General features: G+C 48.9%; 3 protein-coding genes across 5 annotated transcripts; 1 reads left to right on the top strand and 2 right to left on the bottom strand.

Moving 5' to 3' along the window:
* The first annotated feature begins 736 nt into the window (after positions 1-736).
* NDUFA6 (NADH:ubiquinone oxidoreductase subunit A6) lies at positions 737-3,067 on the top strand. The gene is made up of 3 exons (XM_063396071.1): positions 737-909; positions 1,099-1,214; positions 2,446-3,067. Exons 1-3 carry the CDS (start codon positions 783-785, stop codon positions 2,575-2,577), a joined length of 375 nt encoding a protein of 124 aa, XP_063252141.1. The 5' UTR covers positions 737-782; the 3' UTR covers positions 2,578-3,067.
* Positions 3,068-4,598: 1,531 nt separating this feature from the next.
* Positions 4,599-7,173, bottom strand: SMDT1 (single-pass membrane protein with aspartate rich tail 1). Of its 2 annotated transcripts, none has more exons than XM_063396069.1 (3): positions 6,862-7,170; positions 6,168-6,308; positions 4,599-4,887 (listed from the first exon to the last, which is right to left on the bottom strand). In XM_063396069.1, the coding sequence occupies exons 1-2, from the start codon at positions 7,144-7,146 to the stop codon at positions 6,171-6,173; spliced, it is 423 nt and encodes a 140-aa protein (XP_063252139.1). In that variant the 5' UTR covers positions 7,147-7,170; the 3' UTR covers positions 4,599-4,887; positions 6,168-6,170. The 2 variants fall into 2 exon arrangements, with proteins under 2 accessions (XP_063252139.1, XP_063252140.1); XM_063396070.1 differs by lacking the exon at positions 4,599-4,887 and adding an exon at positions 4,901-5,348 and having other exon boundaries at positions 6,862-7,173.
* A 96-nt stretch (positions 7,174-7,269) lies between these two features.
* Positions 7,270-13,875, bottom strand: PHETA2 (PH domain containing endocytic trafficking adaptor 2). Of its 2 annotated transcripts, XM_063396068.1 has the most exons (3): positions 13,654-13,875; positions 12,607-12,703; positions 7,270-12,083 (listed from the first exon to the last, which is right to left on the bottom strand). In XM_063396068.1, exon 3 carries the CDS (start codon positions 12,073-12,075, stop codon positions 11,257-11,259), a length of 819 nt encoding a protein of 272 aa, XP_063252138.1. In that variant the 5' UTR covers positions 12,076-12,083; positions 12,607-12,703; positions 13,654-13,875; the 3' UTR covers positions 7,270-11,256. The 2 variants fall into 2 exon arrangements, with proteins under 2 accessions (XP_063252138.1, XP_063252137.1); XM_063396067.1 differs by lacking the exon at positions 12,607-12,703 and having other exon boundaries at positions 13,654-13,870.
* Between the last annotated feature and the right edge of the window lie 57 nt (positions 13,876-13,932).

The following is a 13,932-nucleotide window of genomic DNA, read 5'->3' as shown; positions in this document are numbered from 1 at the left end:
TACTCATCTGAGATTTCTCTCCTCACACCCAGCATCACACCTACGTCTTTCAAGATCATTTCAGTGTTATTTTTCTGGTCTGTTCAATGACACTGAATTGAATGTGTTCGGATTTATAGTGGCCAGTTAATCAGTACAAAAGAATGGAATCGTGAAGTTGTTTGTTTCAGTGGCAGTGATGCTGATGCAAAGCACTTGGCAGCAGTTAATTTTACAGCTAAAGTGTTGCTGTTCACCCAAATTCAATAGAGGTGCTCGAAAGTTAGGAATGTTGTGTGGAATTTTATGGGAGGTGCTGGTCAGGAGAGAAACAAAGCAGGTTTTAAAGTTTTAAAGAGAACTTAACTTTAGAGGGCATCCTGGCACTCGTGTATTTGGATAAAAACGTAGGTATAGCTAGAGTAGGGACTGTCTTTTCCAGTATGCAAGAATGTACTAACAGAAAGACCAGCTGCAACACCGAACTGCAGCCGATTGCAGCGTTCCGGGGGCAAAGGGAACGAATCGATCATTGCAAACCACAGGCCCAGCTCTGCCCTAAGTGACGCGCGGGCTCTGAGGGGCGGTGCGGATCCGACGCCTTCAGGAGGCGTGGCCCAATATGGGGCTGCCTACCAGCTTCTCCACCCCACGTAGCAGCAGTGATTGGCGTTTCTTCCGACCAATCGAATGGGAGGTGGCCGGTCCGGAAGGCTGGAGTGTCAGCTCAGCCGGCCAATAGGGAAAATTGCCGTGCCCTGCGCGTTCCCGCGGGCGGCCGGGAAGGTGGAGGCGGCAGCAAGATGGCCGTGGCGGGTAAGGGAGTGGTGTCGGCCGCCGTCAAGCCAATCTTCAGCCGGGACCTGGGCGAAGCGAAGCGGCGCGTCAGGGAGCTGTACCGGGCGTGGTACCGCGAGGTGCCCAACACAGGTGGGTGAGGGACACGGGGCCTGCCGTGCGGGCTCAAGGTCGGAACGGCGTTAATGACATTGGTGAAGCTGGAGGACAGCGCATAAACTTATGCCAGTGTAGCGATTTTTTAGGGTTGAGTTGCGCGTTGCCGGTGGAACTAGTCCAGAGCGACGTGGATGACCGCAGTAGGTGTTGTGTTTCTCTTAGTGCATCTATACCAGCTGGACATCACAGTGAAACAGGGACGTAACAAGGTGCGAGAAATGTTCATGAAGAATGCTCACGTTACGGATCCACGCGTGATAGACATGCTGGTTATTAAGGTACAAACAGCTACTTCTGATTTGTTGCAGCTGCAGAGAATATGGATGATTGGTGGTGTGAGGGAAGAGAAGGACAACTTGGTATCAGCCTGTCTATGTAGTGGTTGTCTCTTGCAGTTAGGTTGGTATATTATGTATGTCAGCAAACCTGCTGATAATGGATCAGGTGGCTTTAGAATTCAGCAAGTGTATGTTAAGTAAAGCGGCAGTTAAAATACTAAGTTTGTTCTTTATTTTTTGTTTCTTGCTTGTCTTTTTTAACAACAGCAATCAAAGATAGGGAAAATAGGTGCTGCTCAGTAGTTTACTATTAAAAATTAACTTTCTACCCTCTAGAGTACTTAATTGGATTGGAAAATGGTTTTCTTCACTGATTCTGAAACATATATTATAGTGTCAGTACTTGGTGGGAAGCTGGTTTTGGTGGCAGAACACTCCAACTATGTAACACATCTGGTGGTGTTACAGGCCAGAGAGATCTGTCTGCTTCAAAGCAGTAATCAGAACAATAGGTTTCAAAATGTGGCTTGAGCAACAGTAACTGATCTCTGCAGTTCTAATGCATTAGAAGGCTTACAAACAAGGACTGCCATGCTCACCTGTTTTGTTTCTTGCATTTCAAGACTGTCTTGAAATCTGTCAAAGATCACAAGATGATCTGTCAATCGTCTTCATCTGTCTTTACATGATGAAAAAATTTGGAAACAGAATCCTAGATAGTATGGTAGGTGACAATTCCAGGCAGTCTCAATTTGCTCTGTGCTACCGTCCTGTAAAACCGGTACAAAAGAATGGAATCGTTAAGAAGTTGTTTGTTTCAGTGGCAGTGATACTGATGCAAAGCACTTGGCAGCAGTTAATTTTACAGCTAAAGTGTTGCTGTTCACCCAAATTCAGTAGAGGTGCTCGAAAGTTAGGAATGTTGTGTAGAATTTTATGGGAGGTGCTGGTCAGGAGAGAAACAAAGCAGGTTTTAAGAAGAAGACAGAGTCTCTTGCCTGTTTCACAGGGCTGGGAAGCTGTGCTGCAGAGAAATAAGTCCCAAGGCAGGAACAGTGTATTTGTGGCACAGTGTAGGTGATGCATGTAGGCTTTAGGACTACAGAATTGTTGATGCAGTTACTATTTTCGTAGATGTTTTTAAATGCATTCAAATAACTTTCACAGTACTGTGTGGTTAGACTTGGGCTCTAACTGCCAATTAGTCTAAAATTCTTTTGTGTGTATGCAGGGGAAAATGGAGCTTCAAGAAACCATTCATGTCTGGAAGCAGAGGACTCACGTCATGAGGTACTTCCATGAGACGGAAACCCCGCAACCTAAAGAATTTCTGTCCAGATTCTATGCGGGCCACAGTCCCTGAGAAACTGACTCTGTCTACCTGCCTTATATTACAAATAAAGTTCTATACAATAGGAAAAATCCATATAAAGAGATTCTCTAACATCTTAGGAGCCTAATGACTAGATGAAACCAGTGCATGTGCAAGTGATTATGATCTGTTTGAAGAGCTGTAATTTCCTAGTTTTTGCCAGTGTGTATTTTCAGTGGATGGCATTTATCCCATCACTTGCCCTGGGATGTCTGCTGAATAACCACAACACAACCTGGCTGTGGGTTTTTGTGCTTAGCCTGCAGCCTCATCTGTAGATGGCACTGTGAGGAAAAAGGCAGGCCTTCAGAAAAGCCACCATACTCACAGAAATATTCTTGTGCTTGAGGTACCTGTGTACTCATGCAGTATCTTGCAATTTCATTTCTTTGTTGACCTTGGTTTTTTTATTAGGCATAGTTTCTCACAGAGAATATATAAAATCCAGTAGGCAAATAAATCCTTGTGCATTAAAACATCAGCACAGTCAATTTTCTCTGCTGTAAAATGAAATTACCTGGTAAAAGGGGGTTTGTACTGTTTTGTAGAATAAAAAGGCTCTGTAAGAGCTTCTGAAGCCTAGCAGGAGATGGTGTCCTATCATCACCTCATCCACCAAATCAGGAACTACTAGTTCCCTTTTGAGAGGGATAAGGATTTCTTCTTTCATCAGACAGAACAGGATTTCAGCAAGTAACTTGGTGCTGGAGCTCTTCCAGATGTGACCAACACTGAATGTTAGTAGTACACTCAAACTTCTATTTTTTTTTCCAGCCTAAATAAAAGTCTTTTTATCCTGTAAGTACTGGGGCTTTCTTCCCCATGAGGATTGTAATACAGCACTCCTCAGGAATGTGTATGTAGGTACCTTGGGGCTCTAGTGTTGGCATGTTTTTAAGGACAGGGTTAACAAAATCAGGAGGGGCTCAGGAGGGACTGTGGGACAAAACAGTAAAAAGGATTTTGCCAGCATATAAAACAGGAGCACATACAGTTTGGCTCCCAAGAGCAGACAAACTGGAACAACCACTTCTCAGGTGGCTTTGGGCAAGGAGGGGCCAACTCAGATACCAAGAGACTCAAGAACCTGACAGCTGCCTTTAGCTACAGCTCTTGGAGTTACTCAGATTACAGGCTCCCTTTTCTCTCAGTAGTCATGCCTGGAGAGTTACTGAGCAAACATTTAAAGCTGTGCCAAAGAATAAGGGAACAAATGTGGTTGGTGGAACTATACACTGCTCCCAATTCAACAATACCAATAAGGAAGGAAGGAAGGAAGAAGTGCGCAGTCAAGAGGTCAGATCTAGTGGCCAGAAACCTGGGACACTGTGACAATGCTGGTTTAAGAAAAATAAACAACTGACCAACCTCTCAAGATTTCATTTTCAGAGAACAGCTGGTGTGATATGACTAAAGATACTCTTCCTGTGCCATAACAGCAGACAAGATCTTTTAAGTCTATTATACAAGAATTTAAGTGCAATAGCAAACACTTTTATGAAAAGAGGAGTTGAAATTCATACAGTGAAGGAAACAAGTATGTTAGGGCTCTTTCAGAAGGACGTACAGAACTACCTAGGAAATATACTTGGAGCCAGTGGTCAGAGATTAAATGCTACAAAACACATGAGCAAGTTCATTTGCAACTTGTGATCTCAACCTTTTACCAAAACCACTCAAAAGTTTTAAACTCTGTGATGATAATACTGTCTTTCATCTTCAGTTTGGTGAAGTTAATTACACAGTCCCTATCAGATACAGCTGCTAGGTTGTTGAACCATGGTGCCATTGTCAATTTGCACTTCATTCTTTAATAGGGCAGTGTTGTGGGGCTGCTGCTTCCCCTAGGATTCCATATGTCCTGTAGATCAGTACTGAGTTACTGAAAGGACTCAAAAGAGAAAATAAGCATGAGGAGAGCCTCCCTACTGGAACAGATATACAGAGATAGAAAAGTTAGGTCAAAAATACTAGGACACAGGCAAATAATGTATAAAAACACAGGACCAAAGTTGCACATCAATCTCTTGATATTTAATTAAGTGTTTCCCATGTTGCTAATTAAAGGCAGCCTAAGCAGTCTTTGACGAAGTGAGCATGTGTGTGCAAGGACACAGGACCTATCAAGCACTTCCTTCAACCCTGATATACAGATGTCCAGCACACAGATACGTGCAGGACACTCACTGGCAAAAGGGGTACAAAGCCCCCTGTCCCCTTTAGGAAGGACAAAGCAGGTGACAGATGTTGGAACCATTGTTTTGTCAATGGCTTTCTCCCTTCTGTTCTTCTGTTCCAGTGCTGCAAATAGAAAAACAAGCTGTTACAGATATACTGAGCTGCAGTCTGTATCTTCCTCCCAAAAACAATATAAGATGGGGTTAAAATAAAGGGAGTTTCCAACAGGCTAGTGCAGTCTTTGCAATCTTTTAAGTCTTAGCTTTTAGCTGCATAATGCATGCTGGAAAACCCCTTATCAACTGGAATACATCCACCAAACTGATTATAAATCTACGTGATTTACAATAACTTCTCTAAAACAGTTTATTTGTTCTATAAAGAATTAAATACACCCAAACTCAAATTTTTACACAAGAGCAAGCTAAATAGAATCACAGAAGATGGAAGAAAGTGTAGCATAGTGCAGATAAAGGTGAATTACTTCCATTCTCCCTTTCTGCAATGAGTCTGAATGGTCCAGCTACTCCAGAGATCAGTGTTGTAACACCGACCAGTTGGTTCTGATGGGTTCCAGTGTTCACCTATATCAGATTTTCAGACAGTGTGAGATTCTGTTTTAAAAGAGTCATTCTCTGAGTTAGGAGACAGGTAAACAAGTAGAATAAAATCATGGAATCGTTTAGGTTGGAAAAGACATTCAAGTTCATTGAGTCCCAATTGTTAACCCAGTACTGCCAAATCCACTGCTAAACCATGTCCTTAAGTGCCTCATCTACACCTCGTTTAAATACCTCCAGGGCATGTGACTCCACCACTTCCGTGGGCAGCCTGCTCCAATGCTGGACAACCCTTTCCCTGAAGAAGTGTTTCCTCCCCTAGTATAAGCAGAGGCAATTTCCCCTTGTTCTGTTGCTTGTTAGGCTACAGCCTCCTTTCAAATAGTTGTAGAAAGTGATAAGCTCTCCCCTGAGCCGTCCTTTCACCATGCTAAACAGCCCCAGCTCCCTCAGCCACTCTTCTTAACAGGTGTGCTTCACACCCCTCATCAGCTCTCTTGTCCTTCTTTGGATGTAGGAACACTGAAATCTCTCTGTTGTCTGCAGTACTCATCCTCACTGACTACATTTTATTTCTGATTCAGCTGACAAGGTCTAAAACACCATCAGTTTTTCCAGTCTCTAAGAAATACATGGTGTGAAGATTGCAGATACTAGTCTGGCCTAGTCTGGTGCAAAACAAAAAAGTTCACAGCCAAAGGCACATCCGTGTCCACGTGTTTAACTGCAAGTGCGTCATATAAGCTGTTGCTGGCTATACTTCCTTGTCTGAGATTCTCCTCCCTACCACAAGCCAAACGGGAAGCACAAATAATTAGACTGCTGTTGTAGTTAATGACATACCCTTTAATCATCGTCATCATCATCCTCTGGGACAAAAATATCATGTTCTTCAAGTAAGGCTGCAAAGTTCTTACTGATCTGAGTACCAACATACAGGAAAGGGATCACGACGCTGAACACTCTGAGGAGGCCGAAGGGCGTCTGTAAGAAGTCGATAGTAAAAAGTGGATTTTACATCCAAGCAAGTCACACTTTGGCTGAACCCGCGCACTCCTGGCTCCACAGGCGCATCGAAGGCCCAGTAAGGGACCCGAAGAACGATCTGCGTCCCTAGTGCAAACCCCGGTCACCGCACCGCGCTTTTAGCATCATAATATTACAAACGCTCCCGCACCAACGAGCGGGGAGTCCGGAGCAGGAACACCAGTGTCTCAGGAACGGGGAGGCGGTCGCCGGTGACAAAGGGCGGTGCATAGGCGGATGTTACCGCGCCCTTACGCCCCAGTGCTGCCTCGCTTGGGGCGACGCCAGGGACATTAGCCGGGTGGACACCGCCCGCTCGGGGGGCCACTCCCGTCTCCCTCCCGCCGCCTAGCGCTTCCACCTACCTGTCCACACCCCCCGCTCATTGGTCCTACGCACTGTCACTCACCGCCACCGCCCCGCCCGCAGCAGCTGCGCCCGCACCGATTGGCCACCGCGGCCACCGCTGCCACCCCTTGCTGCCGCCTCTGCCCGGTCCCCCCTCACTCACCTTAACCGGCTTGGGCAAAATGGCGCCGCTGCGGGTGACGGTGGCGCCCCGGGAGGGCACTAGTGGCATGGCCGGGGCTCGGCCCACCTCGCCCCAGCCCGCACGCCCCGAGCGAGCCATGGTCACCGCCAGGAGCCGCCCGGCTGCCGCTGCCATCCTCCCGTCTGCCGCGAGCCGCGGCCGAGCCCAGGCGTCACCTGAGATCTCGCGAGGCTTGTGGGGAGACGGCGAGATCGGCGCTGTGCATGCGCGGAGCGCCACCGCGACCACGGGGCCTGGGGCCATTTCTCGGTGCCCTCGGCGGGAGGGAGGGCCCGGGCCGATAAGGGAAAAACTGGGCGGGGCGGGAATGGCGAGGCGCTGCACACACGCCCGGAGGCTGTACGGTTCCATTGGCAGCGCACAGGCTACAAATCAAACCCCTTTATTCGGCTTCAGGGCATATAATACAAACTTTAAACAATGTAATGACATGCGTTATACAAGTTCCGCGTGTAAAACAAACTCTAAACAATGTAATGCAACGTATAATACTAATTCCGCATGTAAAACAAAGGCACATGCAAAACCGCCTCCTAAAAAAAGGAAGACGTCCTACCTAAAATAGAAGCACTTGCAAAGGCAGGAGTTGCTCGTAAGTTTTCCAGGTAATTGTGCAGAGAGAACACAAGTCTGGTGCTGCTGGTGAAAGATGGCCCTATGCATTTTAGTGGGGTTTTTTTTTTCCACTTCTCCGCAAAGGCAGCCGAGCGAGGTAACATTGAGGGGTGGCTCCCCCAGGCACTATTAGTGCAGTAGCTACTGTTAACACAAAATGTCTGATCTTGGTCATGATTGTCCACCACACTGCTAAGAGTGGCCACGGGTAAACCCTTCAGGTTACTCTTAATCTGGACTCAGTGGAAAACAGAAGTTTTACAAAAAAAGAGAGATGTGCAGAAATTATATATCACGGACTCAAATCTGAAATGCCAGCCTCAGAAAAATATAAGGATTTAATAAACTATTTTAGCAGGATTGGGAACCCTTCCCAGCACACCTCACAAAGGCCATGTCAGAAATGGCCTTCCTCTTTACATTTCTTTTAAATTTTAGCACTTTTCTCTCGTCACTTGTACACTAAAGAAAACTCTTAGAAAAGGATCTAACTTCAGTACTTTAAGAAAAGTACATGTTCAACTTCAGTGTTCAGCTTCCCCTTTGCCAAGGAACCTGTTTAGACATTCTCTATTTTTAAAAATAAAATGGGAAAGTGGAGGCAAGAGGTTAAACAGTCCAAACATGAATGACTGGAGAAAAACCCTGGGTGGTAGTCTTATTTTGCTGTCAGGGACAATGTGCAGTGAAAATTCTCTGCCTTTCCTGAAACAATCTCTGCCTGCAGAAAGACAGGCTGCTCTATTAGCCAGCTGAATGTTCAACCTCAGGAAGCTGAAATCCCAACCCCTTGCCTGGGCGCTGCTTCAAAGGCACTGCCAGCACAACCAGCTCAGCTGAGCTGGCTCGATAGCCTCCATCTCCGCGAAGGCAGTGCAACACTCAGGTGCTTCCTGCCTGATGAAGCAAGTGGCAGTGGTCATTAAAAATCTTGTACTCCCATACAAATTTGGGCACGGCTTCAATTATGGCCCTTTTCACTCAGAAAAGGGTCAACCCTGCTACCACAGTGGGATGGTGAGGAAACCCTCATCAAGTGCATCCAAAGTCAGGCAGTGCTTTGGAGACCTAGCAAAGGCCCAGGCATAGATGACTGGGCTGAGGATGAATGTGGATCAGGATTCAGCCATTTTCTTATCAGCACTGCAGAATAAACCACAAAATTACTCCAAACACAATCAGACAGAAAGCAGAGCACACCACCTCATTTGCAGGATTTGGTATTTAGCTGGGATATGTGGTAATGCAAAGGTATGTAGCATGGAAATTGTGCTGTTTGAATGGGACAGATTAAAGCATTTAATATAAGCTCTTTAATAGTGTTACGGGCACAATCCTGGGTTATTAAAACAAACTAAGCTTCTTAAAAGTGAAACAGCCCTTAAATGAATAATATTGTTGCAGTTTCAGTTCTGACAGAACTGGCTTTGTTAATTTATTTTCCCTTTCAAGTCACTCCCAATTCTTTGTTCTCATGTAGGAACTGCCATTACATTTTTATTTATTTTGGAAGTTGAGTCTTTACTGTCAATCTGGTTTATGTTAATCTGAGACACTAGGAATATTCTCTCTGTATTACATTAAAAAAATAACCACAGGAAAATGCTTGACAAATTTGACCTTTGTCCCAAAATACCCATGCTCAGAGCAAGGAGGCACCAAGTAGTGCAATCCCCTGATACTGCTACCCTGGCATGGGAAAAGGGACACATTTGCAGCCAGGAATGCTGTAGTACTGAACTCTTCAAGCAGCGGAATAGGGAGGCAGAAATGGCCCCTATGTCCAACCAGTTGAGCTGCTGATGAAGGCAAGGCTTTGCCCCATGGCCACTTGCTCCTGATTTTTCTGAACTGTTTTCACAAAAGCAGAACAAAAATAATCCTCCCAAACTTGAAGACCCTTACTATGAAGTTATACAACCACAAACCGGAGCGGACTGGATTGCATTACTCGCAAGTGAAGGTTACACTCTCACTGCCCAGAGTAATTTGTAAGGTCTAATTTACGATCTGATTTCCTCTAATATACCATCAAGCCCTAATTAGGCAGGAAGCTGGAGGCTCATCATCCAAAACTACCACAGACATATTTTAAAAAGCACCAAGAGTTAATAAAATTAATTTGATTTCTGCATTGGCTATCTCTACAGGCTATTGCTAAGTAAGGAGTCGAGTGTGTTTAAGTCCAGAAAGATTCCAGCCAGTCATGACCTGAAACGGGCTTTTGCTTTCCTAGCAAAGCTCTTTAATAAAATACAACAATAAAAAACAGGTTTAACATTTTTAGATGGGAAGCATGCAACTATATAAGGGAATTTTTTAAACCCCATCCCAAGGGTGTTCTAGTCCCTGCACCTGGCACCCACCTACATGTACCATGTGCCTTGTGGCCAAGGTTTCTGACCTACTGATGGACAAGTCTGTTTCCACAGTGAGGCAACAGGAGTGCCTCCCTGCAGCCCTCCCAGCCTGCTGGGAGCACAGGATGTGCTGCAGATATCAGCCAAGCAATGCTGACATGAAATCAGAGGGAAGTGCCAGCAGGCCAGGTGCAGGCTTGTTAAAAGGCAGCAATATGGCTTTGATGCTGGAGAGGCAAGCCCAGACACTGCCAACACCCATAACTCACTCCCACACCTTCACATCTCCTCCAGAGACCTGCCCTCTCTCCCTCCTCACTCCTTCAAAGCCTTTCCTCCAACTGCATAGCACTGCCAGGAGCTGGGCAGAGCCACAACACTGAAAGAGGCCCTGCAGGAATGTGGCTCTAGACACTCTCTTGGGCAAGCAGCCCAATGAACTGACTGAGCCCTATATGGCACTTTGCAGGGGCTGTGATCTAAGCAAAGGCTGAGAAATTTTCTCCTGCCCAGGCAAAGAGGCTTTACCACCTCTGTTTAGGAACAGGGAAACCCTGAGCCAGAGATATTAGCAGGCTTGGTTGCCACTTGACAGAGTCCAGATCAGCACTGGGGAGCTCCTGGGGTCCTCACTGGCTTCAGGCCAAGCTCTGTGTCTACATTTCAGGCTTGCTGCTGAGTATGAGCACACTAAGAGACAGTTGCAAGACCATGATAATCCACATCCTGAAGGATTTAGCTGAAAGAAGGGTTAGTGCAGATGAAAGTAAAAAACCAGCCCCAGCTGCTGGGCCAGCAACAGCTGCAGTGGCTTACATGACCTGTAGTGAGAGAAGCACAAGGCTGGAGGCGTGCGCTGGGGCCAGTGGCCTGTCAGAGGCACTTTGTAAGAGCCCAGGTTTATCTGCTGCACAAGAAAAAAGGCAGAAGGACTTTGGCACAAGACCATAGACATAATAAGCCCAGATCCAAAGCAAACTTCCACACTGAGAAACAAAAGAAAAATAAAAAGTGGTGAAGGAGAGATAGGGGATGAAACACCCAGAGCGTCCACCATGTCAGGACAGCAAGTGGCCAAGCCCATTGGCTGAGGTTCATTGCATATGTGCTGATTTGGGCAGCTCCTATTTCCAGCAAAGAGTTTAAATAAAGGTGACTCCCCTGGTGTTACACACTCTCCAGCTGTATAAAGCCTCATGGAAATTAAATGTGAGGTTTAGAGGAGACTGGAGTTCCTCTCAAGTGATGCATACACACATCGCACACTCAGCCACTCATGAGGGCAGAGGGCAAGCAGTGTCCCTCACTTCACTCTTCCTGCATGCAGGACAGGCTGCTGAGCATCAGCTGGCCAGTGACTTGAATCCTGTGCCCCCAGTCACGGGTGTCCCCGCTTCTGCCTCTCCTGCCACTCCTGTCTCAGCACTGCGATCTCCTGCCCGTACCAGTTGTGCAGCTTGGAGAAGCAGATCGTTTCCGGTGACACTTGGCGCTCCAGTATGGCTGGTGAGAGGCCAGGTGCTGGGGATCCTGTGGCACTGCCAGTGGCCAAGCGCCGGCGTGGAGGCAGGGGTGGGGGCTTTGTTTGCCCCCCATCATGGTTGGTGCAGGTGGCCCCACCAACGACACAACCACCACTAGTCCATGTGGAGGAGCCATTCTCCAGGGTGCAGGGCTTCTCCTGGAGAGGTTGCAAGGCAGGGTTGGAGAGATGCCTCTTCCTGCCAGAGGAGGACAAGGAAGACCTCCGTGGAGACTTACAGCAAGCAGCCAAGCTCTTGCAGGCCTCCTCCAGCTGCTTCTCCAGCTCCCTTACCACCAGCCGCATGTAGTCGAAACTGGCCCGTGAGAGTGCCTTCACCCAGGCCTCCATGGCAGCCTGCCCATCGGCCACCAGCACATAAGCCCTGGCACCAGCATCATCAAAGCGGATGGCAAAGGCGAACTCCTCAGCAGCCTCACACAGCTCCACAGTGCAGCCCTCCAGGACCACCAGCCCCATGGGCTCCCGGCTCTCCCGCTCTTCAAAGTAGAAGAGAAGATTGCCCTTGAGGACAAACCAACGGCGCTGGTAGGAAGTGCCATGGTGGTGGACATGGTGGTGGTGCCGCTCCACCTGCTTGCGCAGAAAGCCGGCATGGTCGGCAGGCGAGTCACAGGTGGCGTAGTGGGCCACACTACGCTCATTCAGCTTCATCGCCCCACCTAGAAGCAGAGGAAGAGAGGGGGAAGAGGTTCTCTTGGTGTGAGGAGCATGTCACTGGCCCTACCAGAAGAGGCCTGATCCTGCTCCCAGGGAAAAGCATCCATGACTTCAGCAGCCACTGATACAGGACAGTGTCTAATCCAGCGGGTACCCCTACAAAGGGCAGGCTGGTTCCTCACTGCTGCAAAGAGGAGGTCACTACCAGAGCCTCACCACCCAGACACCTGCCTCCCCTGGAAACACCAACACAGCTGTTTCATTTCTTATTCCACAAGTGACCTGCTCTGCTGGTTTTTAATGGGACACGTCAAAGAAATTTGCCTCTCTGCCTGAGAGGCACTCATTTTGCTCTCTATTAGAAGACAGGATAAGGAGAGTCTTTCAGACCCAAGGGCTCTGGAACTTTCATTTCTGCCCCCTTTCTATGTCTCTATGCAGGACCACCCACCCCCACCAGCCCTCCTGGCAGCAGAACTCCCAGCTCCAGCAGGTTCATCAAGAGTGGGGTGCAAGGTGCCGTACCAGCTGTGCAGGTCGGACTGCAAACCCTTGCTGTCTTCCTTGGCCAGGTTGCTCCCTAGCTGAGGGTGTCTGAAACTTCAGCATGATGATCACCATCCTTTGTTGGAGGAAAAGGATGACGAAGAAGGAGTTATGAACCACAACAGCTTGGGACTAACAGAGCTGAGTCACTCCCACCCCAGAAATCCAGGGCAAGCTGCACTGGAAACTGAGATGGCAAAACTGTGGTAACATGCACTCGCTTCCAAGCCTGAGCCCCATCCCAGCTCAGGCCAGTGCTCCTGTGGGTTTCTCTCCTGGCTCGTGGGTTTGTTTTGGGTTTATTAGAAAAAAAAGAAATGTTTTGTAGAAGCTGTCAGTGCCCCACTTGTGGAGGCCCTGCGGCAGGCAACTCAGCAAGTCAAGGAGGACAGAGCCTTGAAGGACAGAACCAGCACAACATCTGTGGATTGTTCAATTGCAGAAGGATTTCCAACCACTAAAACTTCACACCTAGAATTATGCAGAAAACAAACCAACACTCCCAGGACAGATTTGGGCACTAGGAGCTCCCCACTGCTGAGCACCATCCAGAATCCCTCCCGGAGCCCCTCTCTCCCATCAGGGCTTGTGGCTGAGGACATGGGGGCATGGACCCCAGTTGAAAAATGCCCAAGACCCCGATCAGACAGGTCAAGGAAAGGCTATTCCCCGGAGGTGCTCTGCGCTGGGATGCTTCCAGCCTGGCACACGCAGGCTGCGGACAGCCGGGGCGAGCCGGGGTGGCCCAGGCTGGCCCTGACGCGAGGGGGCTGTGGGGCTCCCACATGTGCCGTGCTGGGCTCTGTGTCTTTATGTGCGAGCGCACGCCTGTGCAATGGGGCTGCGTGTCTCTGCGTGTGTGTGTTCGCTCCTCCGTGTGTGTGTTTGTCGAGTGCCTGCGACCACCGCGGTCGCGCGGCCGCTCCTGCCCCGCCGCCGCCCTGTCCTGGCCCAACGCCGGCGCCACCCGGCCCTTGTCCAGTGCCTCCCCTGTGACGGCGGGACCCCTACCCCGGCCCAGCTCACCTCCGGCCGCTCCTGCTCGGCGGTGCGGAGGAGCCTGGCCCTGCCGTGGCCGGGCGCCGGAAGGCTCCTGCGGCCGGCGGGGCCGTCTCGCCGCGCCGGCAGCACCGCCGCGCCGGCAGCACCGCCCCGCCGGCGGCCGGGGGAGAGCGGGGGGGCCGGGGACACCGCAGCCATAGCGAAGCCGCGTCCTCCCGCACTCCGTCGCTCCGCCCGACACGTCTGCGTGGTCACCACCTGTGGGGGACCTAAATATCCCCACTCCCAGAGTCACTGTTGGGG

This window comes from Prinia subflava, chromosome 4, assembly GCF_021018805.1.
Source record: "Prinia subflava isolate CZ2003 ecotype Zambia chromosome 4, Cam_Psub_1.2, whole genome shotgun sequence".
NCBI lineage: Eukaryota > Metazoa > Chordata > Aves > Passeriformes > Cisticolidae > Prinia > Prinia subflava.
Note: the sequence above shows the minus strand (reverse complement) of the source record. Positions and strands in the feature narration are given on the sequence as shown.

Bases quoted from the DNA above. Each gene is read 5' to 3' on its own strand.
- NDUFA6 (XM_063396071.1), top strand. From the start codon at position 783: ATGGCCGTGGCGGGTAAGGGAGTGGTGTCGGCCGCCGTCAAGCCAATC. The intron at 910-1,098 runs GTGGGTGAGGGA...TGTTTCTCTTAG, and splicing joins CCGCGAGGTGCCCAACACAG to TGCATCTATACCAGCTGGAC. The intron at 1,215-2,445 runs GTACAAACAGCT...GTGTGTATGCAG, and splicing joins TAGACATGCTGGTTATTAAG to GGGAAAATGGAGCTTCAAGA.
- SMDT1 (XM_063396070.1), bottom strand. From the start codon at position 7,146: ATGGCCCCAGGCCCCGTGGTCGCGGTGGCGCTCCGCGCATGCACAGCG. The intron at 6,309-6,861 runs GTGAGTGAGGGG...GACTTCTTACAG, and splicing joins TTTTGCCCAAGCCGGTTAAG to ACGCCCTTCGGCCTCCTCAG.
- PHETA2 (XM_063396068.1), bottom strand. From the start codon at position 12,075: ATGAAGCTGAATGAGCGTAGTGTGGCCCACTACGCCACCTGTGACTCG.